At 37.2% G+C, this 23,378-nt stretch overlaps 1 protein-coding gene across 1 annotated transcript; it reads left to right on the top strand.

Annotated features, from left to right (window-relative positions):
* The first annotated feature begins 289 nt into the window (after nucleotides 1-289).
* On the top strand, nucleotides 290-6,496 carry LOC117770830 (acidic repeat-containing protein-like). Its single transcript, XM_034600584.1, has 9 exons — nucleotides 290-410; nucleotides 1,252-1,310; nucleotides 1,790-1,807; nucleotides 2,889-2,951; nucleotides 3,622-3,684; nucleotides 4,760-5,140; nucleotides 5,508-5,558; nucleotides 5,684-5,733; nucleotides 6,098-6,496. The coding sequence occupies exons 1-8, from the start codon at nucleotides 400-402 to the stop codon at nucleotides 5,692-5,694; spliced, it is 657 nt and encodes a 218-aa protein (XP_034456475.1). The 5' UTR covers nucleotides 290-399; the 3' UTR covers nucleotides 5,695-5,733; nucleotides 6,098-6,496.
* Nucleotides 6,497-23,378: the final 16,882 nt, after the last annotated feature.

Here is a 23,378-nt window from a genome sequence, read left to right as displayed (position 1 = left end):
ATCTGGTGTAAACTCAGTATAAACCTGCTTTAAATCTTAATACTATATATATCTATATTTATTTTTTGTCTCGTCAACTGACCCCTCAGTGTCGCCGTCACTCTTAAGTCTCTTATTTGATCAAAGTAAAATGAGTAAATGTGACGATAGAGGATTAAATCTGGTTTAAACTCTGGGTTTAGCATGAATGTGTTTGAATAATGATGTAAGTAGAAAGGGGGGTTAGGGTTAGGGTTAGAGGGTTAGGGTTAAACGGAGGGAGGATGAGGAGGAGGAGGAGGAGGAGGAGGAGTGAGGAGGAGGTCTGACTATAAAAGCTGCTGCTCACTTTCTGTCCAGTTCAGACTCAATAAACTACTCAGTTAACCTTGGTGTCGTGTCGACCTGCTGAACTTCAACATGTTCCACCGGTGAGTTTCTTTATTTCTCTTTACTCTGTCAGAATCTTCATCGGTTCCTTTTCTGACATTTGAACATGTATATGTGTCAGAAACGTTTTGTGACTTTTCCTCAAAGATTTTGTTTATTTTTCATGTGTGATAAAAGTCATAAAATAAAATTTCTTTGAAATACTTTCTTTTAAAGTCCTTTTCTTTAGTCTCTGCAGCTGATTGAGATTTAACGTGTTAAAACAGTAAAGTCGACTCGTTTCTTTTCTGTCTCTGAGGATCTGAGCAGTTTTTTTCTATACGTCAGACAAGAAGAGACGCTTTGTTTTTTTCAGTGGAGGAAACACAAAGACACAGTATTTGAACTCTTCAGACTGAAGCTGCTTCAGACACCTGACACTCACACACCTCAGTCGTCATGTTGCATTCTTCACTGTAACTTCACCACATCGCTCCTCTCTCACTTTATTGACTGCTTTATTTTGCATTTACGTGTTTCTTAGTTTAATCCACAGTTTTAAAGATACAAAAGTTTGAACTAATTTCTCAGATTTTTCTTCTTGTTACTTTGAAATATTTATGTTGTGAGGTTTATTTATATTTAGTGCGACACTGAAACATTGTGTCAAACTGTTTTTAATGTCATTTGTGTTTTTCCTCCTCACGACATCATGCAAAACATCATGTAAACAAGCTGCAGTCAAATCCTCCTGTTCACTGTGTGTGTGTGTGTGTGTGTGTCTGTGTGTGTGTGTGTGTGTGTGTGTGTGTGTGTGTGTGTGTGTGTGTCTGTGTGTGTGTGTGTGTGTGTGTGTGTGTGTGTGTGTGTGTGTGTGTGTGTGTGTGTCTGTGCGTGTTACAGGTGTGTTTTCCTGCTGCTCGTCACCCTCTTCGCCGTCTCTCTGGCTGCTCCACTCCCAGGTAAACTATGACATAACAGAGGTTCAATTAAGTTTAATATTCATTATTACAATTCTCATAGTTCAGATATCTCCAATGTTATTTATGATCAATTATGGATTATTTTGATACTGTGTATTTATCATTATTACAAGTGATCATTTTATAAATCACATCTTATGATAAGAGCTGGAGGCTCCAGGTGAAACATAAATGTGAATGAAAAAACGAGGGCGGAGCAGAGCAGCGGTCGATTTTAATAATTAGTGATTCATCAACCACGATAATCACATTTTATCACAAACAGAAGAGAATAATTATTTATCACATTATTCAATATTCACATTAATAAATAATAAGGACTTACAGGTCACTCCCACTGATCATTTTAATTCATCCTCACAAAGTGATTTTAATTTAATTTAATTTAATTTAATTTAATTTAATAAAGACAGGTGATTGGCTGTGTGTGTGTGACGTTTTGTTTTCTTGTCTTTTAGATGAAGGAGACGATAACAGTAAGTATGACAGAGCAGCCAATCAGAGTGCAGCAAACTGGTGACATCAGTCATCCAATTACTGATCACGCCCCCCTAGAGGCAGCTTTGGTTATTACAACCAGTTTGTTTGATTCACACAATCAACATTAACACACACACACACACACACATTACCAGGAGGGGATGACAACCCAGGTAACAACACTACACACACACACACACACACACTACAAACTACAACACACACACTACACACACACACAAACTACAACACACACTACACACACTACACACACACACACACACACTACAACATACACACTACACACACTACACACTACACACTACACACTACACACACTACAACACACACACTACAACACACACACTATACACTAAACACACACACTACACACACACACACTATACACTATACACACACACACACTATACACACACACACACTACACACTACACACTACACACTACACACACACACACACACTACACACACACACTGTCCGTCTCCTCACCTGTCTGTCTTCTCACCTGTCTGTCTTCTCACCTGTCTGTCTCCTCACCTGTCTGTCTCCTCACCTGTCTGTCTCCTCACCTGTCTGTCTTCTCACCTGTCTGTCTTCTCACCTGTCTGTCTCCTCACCTGTCTGTCTCCTCACCTGTCTGTCTCCTCACCTGTCTGTCTCCTCACCTGTCTGTCTTCTCACCTGTCTGTCTCCTCACCTGTCTGTCTTCTCACCTGTCTGTCTCCTCACCTGTCTGTCTCCTCACCTGTCTGTCTCCTCACCTGTCTGTCTTCTCACCTGTCTGTCTCCTCACCTGTCTGTCTTCTCACCTGTCTGTCTCCTCACCTGTCTGTCTCCTCACCTGTCTGTCTCCTCACCTGTCTGTCTTCTCACCTGTCTGTCTCCTCACCTGTCTGTCTCCTCACCTGTCTGTCTCCTCACTTGTCTGTCTTCTCACCTGTCTGTCTTCTCACCTGTCTGTCTCCTCACCTGTCTGTCTTCTCACCTGTCTGTCTCCTCACCTGTCTGTCTTCTCACCTGTCTGTCTCCTCACCTGTCTGTCTCTTTCATTTCAGAGTCAGATTCAGGTGAAACTGTGACAACTCAAGCTCCCATTGATGAAGATGAGACGCCTGACGGTGAGAATATTAATAAGATTATAAAGAAGAAACATAAAGAACATCACTACAACACACACACTACACACTACACACACACACTACAACACACACACTACACACACACACTACAACACACACACTACACACACACACACACTATACACTACACACACACACTACACACACACTACACACTACACACTACACACTACACACACACACACACTACAACACACACACTATACACTAAACACACACACTACACACACACACACACTATACACTATACACACACACACACACACTACACACACTACACACACACTACACACACACACTACACACACACACACACACTACACTCACACTACACACACACACACTATACACTATACACACACACACACACACACTACACACACTACACACACACTACACACACACACTACACACACACACACACACACTACACACACACACTACACACACACTGTCTGTCTCCTCACCTGTCTGTCTCCTCACCTGTCTGTTTTCTCACCTGTCTGTCTTCTCACTTGTCTGTCTTCTCACTTGTCTGTCTTCTCACCTGTCTGTCTCCTCACCTGTCTGTCTTCTCACCTGTCTGTCTCCTCACCTGTCTGTCTTCTCACCTGTCTGTCTTCTCACCTGTCTGTCTCTTTCATTTCAGAGTCAGATTCAGGTGAAACTGTGACAACTCAAGCTCCCATTGATGAAGATGAGACGCCTGACGGTGAGAATATTAATAAGATTATAAAGAAGAAACATAAAGAACATTTCTCTTGAGCAAGACTGATATGTTTTTTTCTTCCGATACTGATATTAGAGAGTCAAACATTTCCAATACCAATAAATCAGCCGATACATATATTTATTTTAAAAAATGATCAATGATTGCTCAGGTGTCGTTATCAAACCTTTACAACATAGAAATGTAACAAAGGTTTGATATTTTACAGTTTAACCATAAACCTTATTACAAGTAACTATGAAAAACACAAATACAACCAAATATATAGTATACCTAGATTAAGAAAGTGAGATCAAATATAAACATTAAAGTTTATATACATCTGACATCATGTGTGTGACATGTGACGCATCATATGACGTAATGACATCATCACATCGAGTTGATCAAAAACAAAAACACTTTTTGTCTGTTTCTGTTTCAGAAGATTCAAGTGACAAATTCTGAAACAAAATGTCAGTTCAATGACTTAAGTCGTTTAACGTCATCAGTGTGACGATGATATTTACTGACGATAATTCATAAAAGAATCAAACATTTGGCAGAAGCAGAATGTTGATGTTTCAACAATGTGAAGCTGGTTATATTCTTTAGAAATATGAATATGCTGCTGTGTCATTGAGACAGAAACCTTCTTTGACAAACATTTATTTAACATCTTTAGTTTGGTCTGTGTCCCATCTGCTAACATGGAGGATCAGGGTTTATGACCTATACTACAGCCAGCCACCAGGGGGCGATCAAGACAATTTGTCTTCACTTTTAGGAGCTGTCATGTTGTAGCAACAGTAACCATAGCACAAACAGCTGGTCCAATCATCAAGTGACAAAAATAAGAGCGCTTTGAATTTGTTTGATTTTTTAAAATGAAACGAGTTCTCCGCGGCTCCTGTGTGCTAAGCTAGGCTAACTGTATGTTTTGATTGTAAACTTAAAGGATTTACTTGTTCTCAGCTCACATGGTTTTTGAGATTTGATATTTGCCGCAGCACCGAGATAAAGACACATTCGCCCGCTGACTCGGAACATATATGTGAACTGTACCTTTAATTCTCAGCGTCTAACGACGACGACAAATCTGAGGTGACTGCTGAGGACTCTGATGAGGAGACTTCTGAGGACGCTCCCGAGGACGCTCCCGAGGACTCTACCGAGGACCCTACTGAGGACCCTACCGAGGAGACTCCTGAGGAGCCTACTGAGGAGACTCCTGAGGACCCTACCGAGGAGACTACTGAGGAGCCTTCTGAGGAGACTACTGAGGAGCCTTCTGAGGAGACTACTGATGATCTTTCTGAGGAGACTGCTGAGGAAGCTTCAAAGGAGACTTCTGAGGAGACTACTGAGGAAGCCTCTAAGGAGACTTCTGAGGAGACTACTGAGGAAACTCCGGATGATGATTCTGAGGAAGACAAGAATGCTACAGAGGTTTCTGAAGGTAAATCAAAAATTTAAGATGAAGAGTTCAGATGTGAAGAACTTGGGTCAATCAGTTTGAAAAGCTGTTGAAATAATCAATAGTAAATATAATCAATAAAGTCAAGGTAGAGAACTTAAAGGTTCAGTGTGAAGAATGTAGTGACATCTAGTGGTGAAGTATCATGTGGCAGCTGAACACTCCTCACCTCACCTCATAATTTAGAAGAAACACAGTCGTGAAAACATCAATAGGATTATTCTATATTAAATTTCTGTCAATAGATTCTTTCACCTAAATCTTACACACTGGACCTTTAAAAGTCAAGAACTCAGAGAGGTCTCATTTTGTTCAGCTTCCTGACTTTTCATCTTTTCTTCTGTTGCAGTGGAAGATGGAGAATCCGCCGAGGCTGCAATCACCACCAAAGCACCACAGGGTAATGGTCACACTTTACTGTGACATCACACTGCCTCACAGCCAATCACAGTTCAGCTTAAGTTGGAGTGTTAATGAACAGTCAGAGGTTTGTTGAAAATGAAAATGTCTGTTTGCTTCCTGTAGATAATCCTTAGACGCTCAGCCTCTGAACTGTGGAAGCTCATCGACCCCAGGTACCATCACTCTGCACCACAGCCGCTGGAATCAAACCTGTGAACTACAAGTTCTTAAATAAACTGCAAACCTTCCTCAGGCTCCATTTTTATCATCTGGTGTTTTATGTGCTGTGAATATTCCTGTTTTTCATTCTCTCTTTGAAAATGTGACGACCTGGGTAAAAAAAGTTAGTTAATGTAAAAAATATATAAATATAAACAGAATCCACTGAACACTTTAGGATTTAGATCAATAAACGACTTTGAAACTGTAGTAACTGTGCTGCGTTCAGGTGCTACAGGAAAAAAGACCTAATTAAATAATGATAGTGATAACATATCATGTTAACGTGGTACATGTTCCTGTGTTTTCTCCCATCAGAGCATGCGGAATACAGTCGCCATGACAACAACCAACTAAACTGCATCTTAGCTTCAGCCTCCAGCTTTCTGTTCTCCCCGTCCTCAGCCTGTTCCTGATTGGTTCTCTTTGTTTTCGAACTGGCTGCTTTACCTTTCATTAAAAAAAATTATAAAAATGAATAATGAACCTTGAACCTGTGTCTCTCTCTGCCTGTCTGTCTGCCCTCAGTCTAACGTAGAAACATTAAAACAGCTGCTGATCTCAGATCTGTTCTGTGTGTCTGTGTTCAGGTGTACATACAGTCCATCGTTTACCTTACAAACGTTAATTGATATTTTTAAAAGAAGTGATGTCAGCGATAATGATTGTTTGTACACAGAGGAACAGCTAATAAAGTTTGAACTGTCAGAAATTCAACACATACTGAGTCTTTATTCAAAGTTCAATAATCTCCTGCGGCCGATCAGATATTTGTGATCGACTATTGATCTGAAATAAGACGCTACAACCGACCTGAAGTAAAAATGATGAACTAATATTTGTAGATGTTGAGAATATTAACAATATAACACTGGAGAGTATTTAAAACTATGACCTGCACAGTGAAGGTCACAGACACAGGAAACAGCTGAGATCACTTCCTGTACCGTGGTCGAGGTGGTGACAGTTCAAATATTATATTTAGATGTTATTGTTCATCACCTCTTGGAGTTAGATAAAGACTAGTTACAGCTGCAATAACTCTTTTAGAAACTAGTGATCATAGATGAGTGAATATGTCTTTATATAGAAGTAAAAGAGACTTATTACATGTAGAAGGTCGACAGAGATAAGACCAATTAACAAAACATTTGTAATAATGTTTTTACATTTCTATACACTTTGAAAAATTAAACCAAGTAAAGAGTCAGATGAAGCGGAAATATAACTTTTCATGTTGTCATAATAAATCCATGTGATTTTACGAGAAACTTCAGAGAGCAGGTCGAACCAGTTTGAATTCTCCAGTCAGCTGCTGCTGTTCCACATTCTTCTGCTCCGACAACGGGTTTGTCAGGATGAGGCCACAGCTGCACATAGGGTGACACTCACTACACAAAACCACGTTCACAAACACTACAACACGTTCACCAAAACTACAGCACGTTCACAAACACTACAGCACGTTCACAAAAACTACAGAACGTTCACAAACACTACAGCACGTTCACAAACACTACAGCACGTTCACAAACACTACAGCACGTTCACAAACACTACAGCACGTTCACAAACACTACAGCACGTTCACAAAAACTACAGAACGTTCACAAACACTACAGCACGTTCACAAACACTACAGCACGTTCACAAACACTACAGAACGTTCACAAACACTACAACATGTTCACAAACACTACAACATGTTCACAAACACTACAACACGTTCACCAAAACTACAGAACGTTCACAAACACTACAACATGTTCACAAACACTACAGCACGTTCACAAACACTACAACACGTTCACAAACACTACAGCACGTTCACAAACACTACAACATGTTCACAAACACTACAGCACGTTCACAAACACTACAACACGTTCACAAAAACTACAGCACGTTCACAAAAACTACAGAACGTTCACAAACACTACAGCACGTTCACAAACACTACAGCACGTTCACAAAAACTACAGAACGTTCACAAACACTACAGCACGTTCACAAACACTACAGCACGTTCACAAACACTACAGCACGTTCACAAACACTACAACATGTTCACAAACACTACAGCACGTTCACAAACACTACAACACATTCACAAACACTACAGCACGTTCACAAAAACTACAGAACGTTCACAAACACTACAACATGTTCACCAAAACTACAACATGTTCACCAAAACTACAACATATTCACAAACACTACAGCACGTTCACAAACACTACAACACGTTCACAGACACTACAACACGTTCACAGACACTACAGCACGTTCACAGACACTACAGCACGTTCACAAAAACTACAGCACGTTCACAAACACTACAGCACGTTCACAAACACTACAGCACGTTAACAAACACTACAACATGTTCACAAAAACTACAGCACGTTCACAAACACTACAACATGTTCACAAAAACATCAGCACGTTCACAAACACTACAACATGTTCACAAAAACATCAGCACGTTCACAAACACTACAACATGTTCACAAAAACATCAGCACGTTCACAAACACTACAACATGTTCACAAAAACTACAACATATTCACAAACACTACAACATGTTCACAAAAACTACAGCACGTTCACAAACACTACAACATGTTCACAAAAACATCAGCACGTTCACAAACACTACAGCACGTTCACAAACACTACAACACGTTCACAAACACTACAGCACGTTCACAAACACTACAGCACGTTCACAAACACTACAGCACGTTCACCAAAACTACAACAAGTTCACAAACACTACAGCACGTTCACAAACACTACAGCACGTTCACAAAAACTACAGCACGTTCACAAAAACTACAGCACGTTCACAAAAACTACAGAAGGTTCACAAACACTACAACATGTTCACAAAAACTACAGCATGTTCACAAAAACTACAACATATTCACAAACACTACAGCACGTTCACAAACACTACAACACGTTCACAAACACTACAGCACGTTCACAAACACTACAACACGTTCACAAACACTACAGCACGTTCACAAAAACTACAGCATGTTCACAAAAACTACAGAACGTTCACAAAAACTACAACACGTTCACCAAAACTACAACATATTCACAAACACTACAACATGTTCACAAAAACTACAACACGTTCACCAAAACTACAAAACGTTCACAAACACTACAGCACGTTCACAAAAACTACAGCATGTTCACAAAAACTACAGAACGTTCACAAAAACTACAACACGTTCACCAAAACTACAACATATTCACAAACACTACAACATGTTCACAAAAACTACAACACGTTCACCAAAACTACAACACGTTCACAAACACTACAGCACGTTCACAAACACTACAACACGTTCACAAACACTACAACACGTTCACAAACACTACAACATGTTCACAAAAACTACAGAACGTTCACAAAAACTACAGCATGTTCACAAAAACTACAGAACGTTCACAAAAACTACAACACGTTCACCAAAACTACAACATATTCACAAACACTACAACATGTTCACAAAAACTACAACACGTTCACAAACACTACAGCACGTTCACAAACACTACAACATGTTCACAAAAACTACAACACGTTCACCAAAACTACAACACGTTAACCAAAACTACAACACGTTCACAAACACTACAGCACGTTCACAAAAACTACAACACATTCACAAAAACTACAACACGTTCACAAACACTACAGCACGTTCACAAACACTACAACACGTTCACAAACACTACAGCACGTTCATAAACACTACAACACGTTCACAAACACTACAGCACGTTCATAAACACTACAGCACGTTCACAAACACTACAACACGTTCACAAAAACTACAACACATTCACAAAAACTACAACACATTCACAAACACTACAGCACGTTCACAAACACTACAACATGTTCACAAACACTACAACACGTTCACAAACACTACAGCACGTTCACAAACACTACAACATGTTCACAAACACTACAGCACGTTCACAAACACTACAACACATTCACAAACACTACAGCAAGTTCACAAAAACTACAACACATTCACAAACACTACAACACATTCACAAAAACTACAGCAAGTTCACAAAAACTACAACACGTTCACAAAAACTACAGCAAGTTCACAAAAACTACAACATGTCACAAAAACTACAACAGCGTTCACAAAAACTACAGAAAGTTCACAAAAACTACAGCAAGTTCACAAAAACTACAGAACGTTCACAAACACTACAGCAAGTTCACAAAAACTACAACACATTCACAAAAACTACAGCAAGTTCACAAAAACTACAACACATTCACAAAAACTACAACACGTTCACAAACACTACAACATGTTCACAAAAACTACAGCAAGTTCACAAACACTACAGCAAGTTCAAAAAAACTACAACACGTTCAAAAAAACTACAGAATGTTCACAAAAACTACAACACGTTTACAAACACTACAACATGTTCACAAAAACTACAACACGTTCACAAAAACTACAGCAAGTTCACAAAATCTACAACACGTTCACAAAAACTACAGCAAGTTCACAAAATCTACAACACATTCACAAACACTACAGAACGTTCACAAAAACTACAACACGTTCAGAAAAACTACAACATGTTCACAAAAACTACAGCAAGTTCACAAACACTACAGCAAGTTCAAAAAAACTACAACACGTTCAGAAAAACTACAGAACGTTCACAAAAACTACAACACGTTCAGAAAAACTACAACACGTTCAGAAAAACTACAACACGTTCACAAAAACTACAACACGTACAGAAAAACTACAACACGTTCACAAAATCTACAACACGTTCACAAAAACTACAACACGTTCACAAAAACTACAGCACGTTCACAAAAACTACAACACGTTCACAAAAACTACAACACGTTCACAAAAACTACAGCAAGTTCACAAAAACTACAACACGTTCACAAAAACTACAGCAAGTTCACAAAAACTACAGAACGTTCACAAACACTACAGCACATTCACAAAAACTACAACACGTTCAAAAAAACTACAACACGTTCACAAACACTACAACATGTTCACAAACACTACAACACGTTCACAAACACTATAGCACGTTCATAAACACTACAACACGTTCACAAAAACTACAACACATTCACAAACACTATAGCACGTTCACAAACACTACAGCAAGTTTACAAAAACTACAACACATTCACAAAAACTACAGCAAGTTCACAAAAAACTACAACACATTCACAAACACTACAGCAAGTTCACAAAAACTACGTCACAAAAACTACAGCAAGTTCACAAAAACTACAACACATTCACAAAAACTACAGCAAGTTCACAAAAACTACAACACATTCACAAACACTACAGCAAGTTCACAAAAACTACAACACATTCACAAAAACTACAGCAAGTTCACAAAAACTACAACACATTCACAAACACTACAGCAAGTTCACAAAAACTACAACACATTCACAAAAACTACAGCAAGTTCACAAAAACTACAACACATTCACAAACACTACAACATGTTCACAAAAACTACAGCAAGTTCACAAACACTACAGCAAGTTCAAAAAAACTACAACACATTCACAAACACTACAGCAAGTTCACAAAAACTACAACACATTCACAAAAACTACAACACATTCACAAAAACTACAACACGTTCACAAACACTACAACATGTTCACAAAAACTACAGCAAGTTCACAAACACTACAGCAAGTTAAAAAAAACTACAACACGTTCAGAAAAACTACAGAACGTTCACAAAAACTACAACACGTTCACAAAAACTATAGCAAGTTCACAAAATCTACAACACGTTCACAAAAACTACAACACGTTCAGAAAAACTACAACATGTTCACAAAAACTACAGCAAGTTCACAAACACTACAGCAAGTTCAAAAAAACTACAACACGTTCAGAAAAACTACAGAACGTTCACAAAAACTACAACACGTTCAGAAAAACTACAACATGTTCACGAAAACTACAGCAAGTTCACAAACACTACAGCAATGTTCAAAAAAACTACAACACGTTCAGAAAAACTACAGAACGTTCACAAAAACTACAACACGTTCAGAAAAACTACAACACGTTCAGAAAAACTACAACACGTTCACAAAAACTACAACACGTACAGAAAAACTACAACACGTTCACAAAATCTACAACACGTTCACAAAAACTACAACACGTTCACAAAAAACTACAGCACGTTCACAAAAACTACAACACGTTCACAAAAACTACAACACGTTCACAAAAACTACAGCAAGTTCACAAAAACTACAACACGTTCACAAAAACTATAGCAAGTTCACAAAATCTACAGAACTGTTCACAAACACTACAGCACGTTCACAAAAACTACAACACGTTCAAAAAAACTACAACATGTTCACAAAAACTACAAGCAAGTTCAGAAAAACTACAAGCAAGTTCACAAAAACTACAAGCAAGTTCACAAAAAACTACAACACGTTCACAAAAACTACAACACGTTCACAAAAACTACAAGCAAGTTCACAAAAACTACAGCAAGTTCACAAAAACTACAGCAAGTTCACAAAAACTACAACACGTTCACAAAAACTACAGCAAGTTCACAAAAACTACAGAACGTTCACAAACACTACAGCAAGTTCACAAAAACTACAACACGTTCACAAACACTACAACATGTTCACAAAAACTACAGAACGTTCACAAACACTACAGCAAGTTCACAAAAACTACAGAACGTTCACAAACACTACAGCAAGTTCACAAAAACTACAACACGTTCACAAAAACTACAGCAAGTTCACAAAAACTACAGAACGTTCACAAACACTACAGCAAGTTCACAAAAACTACAGAACGTTCACAAACACTACAACATGTTCACAAAAACTACAACACATTCACAAAAACTACAGCAAGTTCACAAAAACTACAACACGTTCAAAAAAACTACAACATGTTCACAAAAACTACAGCAAGTTCACAAAAACTACAGCAAGTTCACAAAAACTACAACGCGTTCACAAAAACTACAACACGTTCACAAAAACTACAACATGTTCACAAAAACTACAACACGTTCACAAAAACTACAGCAAGTTCACAAAAACTACAGCAAGTTCACAAAAACTACAACACGTTCACAAAAACTACAGCAAGTTCACAAAAACTACAGAACGTTCACAAACACTACAGCACGTTCACAAACACTACAACACGTTCACAAACACTACAGCACGTTCATAAACACTACAACACGTTCACAAACACTACAGCACGTTCATAAACACTACAGCACGTTCACAAACACTACAACACGTTCACAAAAACTACAACACATTCACAAAAACTACAACACATTCACAAACACTACAACACATTCACAAACACTACAACATGTTCACAAACACTACAACACGTTCACAAACACTACAGCACGTTCACAAACACTACAACATGTTCACAAACACTACAAAGCGTTCACAAACACTACAGCACGTTCATAAACACTACAACACGTTCACAAAAACTACAACACGTTCACAAACACTACAGCACGTTCACAAACACTACAACATGTTCACAAACACTACAAAGCGTTCACAAACACTACAGCACGTTCATAAACACTACAGCACGTTCACAAAAACTACAGAACGTTCACAAACACTACAGCAAGTTTACAAAAACTACAACACATTCACAAAAACTACAGCAAGTTCACAAAAGCTACAACACATTCACAAAAACTACAGCAAGTTCACAAAAACTACAACACATTCACAAAAACTACAGCAAGTTCACAAAAACTACAACACATTCACAAAAACTACAGCAAGTTCACAAAAACTACAACACATTCACAAAAACTACAACACGTTCACAAACACTACAACATGTTCACAAAAACTACAGCAAGTTCACAAACACTACAGCAAGTTCAAAAAAACTACAACACATTCAAAAAAACTACAGAATGTTCACAAAAACTACAACACGTTCACAAAACTACAGAATGTTCACAAAAACTACAACACGTTTACAAACACTACAACATGTTCACAAAAACTACAACACATTCACAAAAACTACAGCAAGTTCACAAAATCTACAACACGTTCACAAAAACTACAACACATTCACAAACACTACAGAACGTTCACAAAAACTACAACACGTTCAGAAAAACTACAACATGTTCACAAAAACTACAGCAAGTTCACAAACACTACAGCAAGTTCAAAAAAACTACAACACGTTCAGAAAAACTACAGAACGTTCACAAAAACTACAACACGTTCAGAAAAACTACAACACGTTCAGAAAAACTACAACACGTTCACAAAAACTACAACACGTACAGAAAAACTACAACACGTTCACAAAATCTACAACACGTTCACAAAAACTACAACACGTTCACAAAAACTACAGCACGTTCACAAAAACTACAACACGTTCACAAAAACTACAACACGTTCACAAAAACTACAGCAAGTTCACAAAAACTACAACACGTTCACAAAAACTACAGCAAGTTCACAAAAACTACAGAACGTTCACAAACACTACAGCACATTCACAAAAACTACAACACGTTCAAAAAAACTACAACACGTTCACAAACACTACAACATGTTCACAAACACTACAACACGTTCACAAACACTATAGCACGTTCATAAACACTACAACACGTTCACAAAAACTACAACACATTCACAAACACTACAGCAAGTTTACAAAAACTACAACACATTCACAAAAACTACAGCAAGTTCACAAAAACTACAACACATTCACAAACACTACAGCAAGTTCACAAAAACTACAACACATTCACAAAAACTACAGCAAGTTCACAAAAACTACAACACATTCACAAACACTACAACATGTTCACAAAAACTACAGCAAGTTCACAAACACTACAGCAAGTTCAAAAAACTACAACACATTCACAAACACTACAGCAAGTTCACAAAAACTACAACACATTCACAAAAACTACAACACATTCACAAAAACTACAACACGTTCACAAACACTACAACATGTTCACAAAAACTACAGCAAGTTCACAAACACTACAGCAAGTTAAAAAAAACTACAACACGTTCAGAAAAAACTACAGAACGTTCACAAAAACTACAACACGTTCACAAAAACTTTATAGCAAGTTCACAAAATCTACAACACGTTCAGAAAAACTACAACAAGTTCACAAACACTACAGCAAGTTCAAAAAAACTACAACACGTTCAGAAAAACTACAGAACGTTCACAAAAACTACAACACGTTCAGAAAAACTACAACATGTTCACGAAAACTACAGCAAGTTCACAAACACTACAGCAAGTTCAAAAAAACTACAACACGTTCAGAAAAACTACAGAACGTTCACAAAAACTACAACACGTTCAGAAAAACTACAACACGTTCACAAAAACTACAACACGTTCACAAAAACTACAGCACGTTCACAAAAACTACAACACGTTCACAAAAACTACAACACGTTCACAAAAACTACAGCAAGTTCACAAAAACTACAACACGTTCACAAAAACTACAGCAAGTTCACAAAAACTACAGAACGTTCACAAACACTACAGCACGTTCACAAAAACTACAACACGTTCAAAAAAACTACAACATGTTCACAAAAACTACAGCAAGTTCACAAAAACTACAACACGTTCAAAAAAACTACAACATGTTCACAAAAACTACAGCAAGTTCACAAAAACTACAGCAAGTTCACAAAAACTACAACACGTTCACAAAAACTACAACACGTTCACAAAAACTACAGCAAGTTCACAAAAACTACAGCAAGTTCACAAAACTACAGCAAGTTCACAAAAACTACAGCAAGTTCACAAAAACTACAACACGTTCACAAAAACTACAGCAAGTTCACAAAAACTACAGAACGTTCACAAACACTACAGCACGTTCACAAAAACTACAACACGTTCACAAACACTACAACATGTTCACAAAAACTACAGAACGTTCACAAACACTACAGCAAGTTCACAAAAACTACAACACGTTCACAAACACTACAGCACGTTCACAAAAACTACAGAACGTTCACAAACACTACAGCACGTTCACAAAAACTACAACACGTTCACAAACACTACAGCAAGTTCACAAAAACTACAGAACGTTCACAAACACTACAGCAAGTTCACAAAAACTACAACACGTTCACAAAAACTACAGCAAGTTCACAAAAACTACAGAACGTTCACAAACACTACAGCAAGTTCACAAAAACTACAGAACGTTCACAAACACTACAACATGTTCACAAAAACTACAACACATTCACAAAAACTACAGCAAGTTCACAAAAACTACAACACGTTCAAAAAAACTACAACATGTTCAAAGAAACTACAGCAAGTTCACAAAAACTACAGCAAGTTCACAAAAACTACAACGCGTTCACAAAAACTACAACACGTTCACAAAAACTACAGCAAGTTCACAAAAACTACAGCAAGTTCACAAAAACTACAACACGTTCACAAAAACTACAGCACGTTCACAAAACTACAGCAAGTTCACAAAAACTACAACACGTTCACAAAAACTACAGAACGTTCACAAACACTACAGCACGTTCACAAACACTACAGCACGTTCACAAACACTACAACACGTTCACAAACACTACAGCACGTTCATAAACACTACAACACGTTCACAAACACTACAGCACGTTCATAAACACTACAGCACGTTCACAAACACTACAACACGTTCACAAAAACTACAACACATTCACAAAAACTACAACACATTCACAAACACTACAGCACGTTCACAAACACTACAACATGTTCACAAACACTACAACATGTTCACAAACACTACAGCACGTTCACAAACACTACAACATGTTCACAAACACTACAAAGCGTTCACAAACACTACAGCACGTTCATAAACACTACAACACGTTCACAAAAACTACAACACGTTCACAAACACTACAGCACGTTCACAAACACTACAACATGTTCACAAACACTACAAAGCGTTCACAAACACTACAGCACGTTCACAAAAACTACAGAACGTTCACAAACACTACAGCAAGTTTACAAAAACTACAACACATTCACAAAAACTACAGCAAGTTCACAAAAGCTACAACACATTCACAAACACTACAGCAAGTTCACAAAAACTACAACACGTTCACAAAAACTACAGAACGTTCACAAACACTACAGCAAGTTCACAAAAACTACAACACGTTCACAAACACTACAGCACGTTCACAAAAACTACAGAACGTTCACAAACACTACAGCACGTTCACAAAAACTACAACACGTTCACAAACACTACAGCAAGTTCACAAAAACTACAGAACGTTCACAAACACTACAGCAAGTTCACAAAAACTACAACACGTTCACAAAAACTACAGCAAGTTCACAAAAACTACAGAACGTTCACAAACACTACAGCAAGTTCACAAAAACTACAGAACGTTCACAAACACTACAACATGTTCACAAAAACTACAACACATTCACAAAAACTACAGCAAGTTCACAAAAACTACAACACGTTCAAAAAAACTACAACATGTTCAAAAAAACTACAGCAAGTTCACAAAAACTACAGCAAGTTCACAAAAACTACAACGCGTTCACAAAAACTACAACACGTTCACAAAAACTACAGCAAGTTCACAAAAACTACAGCAAGTTCACAAAAACTACAACACGTTCACAAAAACTACAGCAAGTTCACAAAAACTACAGCAAGTTCACAAAAACTACAACACGTTCACAAAAACTACAGCAAGTTCACAAAAACTACAGAACGTTCACAAACACTACAGCACGTTCACAAACACTACAACACGTTCACAAACACTACAGCACGTTCATAAACACTACAACACGTTCACAAACACTACAGCACGTTCATAAACACTACAGCACGTTCACAAACACTACAACACGTTCACAAAAACTACAACACATTCACAAAAACTACAACACATTCACAAACACTACAGCACGTTCACAAACACTACAACATGTTCACAAACACTACAACATGTTCACAAACACTACAGCACGTTCACAAACACTACAACATGTTCACAAACACTACAAAGCGTTCACAAACACTACAGCACGTTCATAAACACTACAACACGTTCACAAAAACTACAACACGTTCACAAACACTACAGCACGTTCACAAACACTACAACATGTTCACAAACACTACAAAGCGTTCACAAACACTACAGCACGTTCACAAAAACTACAGAACGTTCACAAACACTACAGCAAGTTTACAAAAACTACAACACATTCACAAAAACTACAGCAAGTTCACAAAAACTACAACACATTCACAAACACTACAGCAAGTTCACAAAAACTACAACACATTCACAAAAACTACAGCAAGTTCACAAAAACTACAACACATTCACAAAAACTACAACACGTTCACAAACACTACAACATGTTCACAAAAACTACAGCAAGTTCACAAACACTACAGCAAGTTCAAAAAAACTACAACACGTTCAAAAAAACTACAGAATGTTCACAAAAACTACAACACGTTCAGAAAAACTACAGAACGTTCACAAAAACTACAACACGTTTACAAACACTACAACATGTTCACAAAAACTACAACACGTTCACAAAAACTACAGCAAGTTCACAAAATCTACAACACGTTCACAAAAACTACAACACATTCACAAACACTACAGAACGTTCACAAAAACTACAACACGTTCAGAAAAACTACAACATGTTCACAAAAACTACAGCAAGTTCACAAACACTACAGCAAGTTCAAAAAAACTACAACACGTTCAGAAAAACTACAGAACGTTCACAAAAACTACAACACGTTCAGAAAAACTACAACACGTTCAGAAAAACTACAACACGTTCACAAAAACTACAACACGTACAGAAAAACTACAACACGTTCACAAACACTACAGCAAGTTTACAAAAACTACAACACGTACACAAAAACTACAACACATTCACAAACACTACAGCAAGTTTACAAAAACTACAACACATTCACAAAAACTACAGCAAGTTCACAAAAACTACAACACATTCACAAACACTACAGCAAGTTCACAAAAACTACAACACATTCACAAAAACTACAGCAAGTTCACAAAACTACAACACATTCACAAACACTACAACATGTTCACAAAAACTACAGCAAGTTCACAAACACTACAGCAAGTTCAAAAAAACTACAACACATTCACAAACACTACAGCAAGTTCACAAAAACTACAACACATTCACAAAAACTACAACACATTCACAAAAACTACAACACGTTCACAAACACTACAACATGTTCACAAAAACTACAGCAAGTTCACAAACACTACAGCAAGTTAAAAAAAACTACAACACGTTCAGAAAAACTACAGAACGTTCACAAAAACTACAACACGTTCACAAAAACTATAGCAAGTTCACAAAATCTACAACACGTTCACAAAAACTACAACACGTTCAGAAAAACTACAACATGTTCACAAAAACTACAGCAAGTTCACAAACACTACAGCAAGTTCAAAAAAACTACAACACGTTCAGAAAAACTACAGAACGTTCACAAAAACTACAACACGTTCAGAAAAACTACAACATGTTCACGAAAACTACAGCAAGTTCACAAACACTACAGCAAGTTCAAAAAAACTACAACACGTTCAGAAAAACTACAGAACGTTCACAAAAACGACAACACGTTCAGAAAAACTACAACACGTTCAGAAAAACTACAACACGTTCACAAAAACTACAACACGTACAGAAAAACTACAACACGTTCACAAAATCTACAACACGTTCACAAAAACTACAACACGTTCACAAAAACTACAGCACGTTCACAAAAACTACAACACGTTCACAAAAACTACAACACGTTCACAAAAACTACAGCAAGTTCACAAAAACTACAACACGTTCACAAAAACTACAGCAAGTTCACAAAAACTACAGAACGTTCACAAACACTACAGCACGTTCACAAAAACTACAACACGTTCAAAAAAACTACAACACGTTCAAAAAAACTACAACATGTTCACAAAAACTACAGCAAGTTCACAAAAACTACAACACGTTCACAAAAACTACAACATGTTCACAAAAACTACAGCAAGTTCACAAAAACTACAGCAAGTTCACAAAAACTACAACACGTTCACAAAAACTACAACACGTTCACAAAAACTACAGCAAGTTCACAAAAACTACAGCAAGTTCACAAAAACTACAGCAAGTTCACAAAAACTACAGCAAGTTCACAAAAACTACAACACGTTCACAAAAACTACAGCAAGTTCACAAAAACTACAGAACGTTCACAAACACTACAGCACGTTCACAAAAACTACAACACGTTCACAAACACTACAACATGTTCACAAAAACTACAGAACGTTCACAAACACTACAGCAAGTTCACAAAAACTACAGAACGTTCACAAACACTACAGCAAGTTCACAAAAACTACAACACGTTCACAAAAACTACAGCAAGTTCACAAAAACTACAGAACGTTCACAAACACTACAGCAAGTTCACAAAAACTACAGAACGTTCACAAACACTACAACATGTTCACAAAAACTACAACACATTCACAAAAACTACAGCAAGTTCACAAAAACTACAACACGTTCAAAAAAACTACAACATGTTCACAAAAACTACAGCAAGTCCACAAAAACTACAGCAAGTTCACAAAAACTACAACGCGTTCACAAAAACTACAACACGTTCACAAAAACTACAGCAAGTTCACAAAAACTACAGAACGTTCACAAACACTACAGCACGTTCACAAACACTACAACACGTTCACAAACACTACAGCACGTTCATAAACACTACAACACGTTCACAAACACTACAGCACGTTCATAAACACTACAGCACGTTCACAAACACTACAACACGTTCACAAAAACTACAACACATTCACAAAAACTACAACACATTCACAAACACTACAGCACGTTCACAAACACTACAACATGTTCACAAACACTACAACATGTTCACAAACACTACAGCACGTTCACAAACACTACAACATGTTCACAAACACTACAAAGCGTTCACAAACACTACAGCACGTTCATAAACACTACAACACGTTCACAAAAACTACAACACGTTCACAAACACTACAGCACGTTCACAAACACTACAACATGTTCACAAACACTACAAAGCGTTCACAAACACTACAGCACGTTCATAAACACTACAGCACGTTCACAAAAACTACAGAACGTTCACAAACACTACAGCAAGTTTACAAAAACTACAACACATTCACAAAAACTACAGCAAGTTCACAAAAGCTACAACACATTCACAAACACTACAGCAAGTTCACAAAAACTACAACACATTCACAAAAACTACAGCAAGTTCACAAAAACTACAACACATTCACAAAAACTACAACACGTTCACAAACACTACAACATGTTCACAAAAACTACAGCAAGTTCACAAACACTACAGCAAGTTCAAAAAAACTACAACACGTTCAAAAAAACTACAGAATGTTCACAAAAACTACAACACGTTCAGAAAAACTACAGAACGTTCACAAAAACTACAACACGTTTACAAACACTACAACATGTTCACAAAAACTACAACACGTTCACAAAAACTACAGCAAGTTCACAAAATCTACAACACGTTCACAAAAACTACAACACATTCACAAACACTACAGAACGTTCACAAAAACTACAACACGTTCAGAAAAACTACAACATGTTCACAAAAACTACAGCAAGTTCACAAACACTACAGCAAGTTCAAAAAAACTACAACACGTTCAGAAAAACTACAGAACGTTCACAAAAACTACAACACGTTCAGAAAAACTACAACACGTTCAGAAAAACTACAACACGTTCACAAAAACTACAACACGTACAGAAAAACTACAACACGTTCACAAAATCTACAACACGTTCACAAAAACTACAACACGTTCACAAAAACTACAGCACGTTCACAAAAACTACAACACGTTCACAAAAACTACAACACGTTCACAAAAACTACAGCAAGTTCACAAAAACTACAACACGTTCACAAAAACTACAGCAAGTTCACAAAAACTACAGAACGTTCACAAACACTACAGCACATTCACAAAAACTACAACACGTTCAAAAAAACTACAACACGTTCACAAACACTACAACATGTTCACAAACACTACAACACGTTCACAAACACTATAGCACGTTCATAAACACTACAACACGTTCACAAAAACTACAACACATTCACAAACACTACAGCAAGTTTACAAAAACTACAACACATTCACAAAAACTACAGCAAGTTCACAAAAACTACAACACATTCACAAACACTACAGCAAGTTCACAAAAACTACAACACATTCACAAAAAACTACAGCAAGTTCACAAAAACTACAACACATTCACAAACACTACAACATGTTCACAAAAACTACAGCAAGTTCACAAACACTACAGCAAGTTCAAAAAAACTACAACACATTCACAAACACTACAACACATTCACAAAAACTACAACACGTTCACAAACACTACAACATGTTCACAAAAACTACAGCAAGTTCACAAACACTACAGCAAGTTAAAAAAAACTACAACACGTTCAGAAAAACTACAGAACGTTCACAAAAACTACAACACGTTCACAAAAACTATAGCAAGTTCACAAAATCTACAACACGTTCACAAAAACTACAACACGTTCAGAAAAACTACAACATGTTCACAAAAACTACAGCAAGTTCACAAACACTACAGCAAGTTCAAAAAAACTACAACACGTTCAGAAAAACTACAGAACGTTCACAAAAACTACAACACGTTCAGAAAAACTACAACATGTTCACGAAAACTACAGCAAGTTCACAAACACTACAGCAAGTTCAAAAAAACTACAACACGTTCAGAAAAACTACAGAACGTTCACAAAAACTACAACACGTTCAGAAAAACTACAACACGTTCAGAAAAACTACAACACGTTCACAAAAACTACAACACGTACAGAAAAACTACAACACGTTCACAAAATCTACAACACGTTCACAAAAACTACAACACGTTCACAAAAACTACAACACGTTCACAAAAACTACAACACGTTCACAAAAACTACAGCAAGTTCACAAAAACTACAACACGTTCACAAAAACTACAGCACGTTCACAAAAACTACAGCACGTTCACAAAAACTACAACACGTTCACAAAAACTACAGCACGTTCACAAAAACTACAACACGTTCACAAAAACTACAACACGTTCACAAAAACTACAGCAAGTTCACAAAAACTACAACACGTTCACAAAAACTACAGCAAGTTCACAAAAACTACAGAACGTTCACAAACACTACAGCACGTTCACAAAAACTACAACACGTTCAAAAAAACTACAACATGTTCACAAAAAC

The sequence above is a fragment of the Hippoglossus hippoglossus genome, chromosome 11, assembly GCF_009819705.1.
Source record: "Hippoglossus hippoglossus isolate fHipHip1 chromosome 11, fHipHip1.pri, whole genome shotgun sequence".
Lineage (NCBI taxonomy): Eukaryota > Metazoa > Chordata > Actinopteri > Pleuronectiformes > Pleuronectidae > Hippoglossus > Hippoglossus hippoglossus.
Note: the sequence above shows the minus strand (reverse complement) of the source record. Positions and strands in the feature narration are given on the sequence as shown.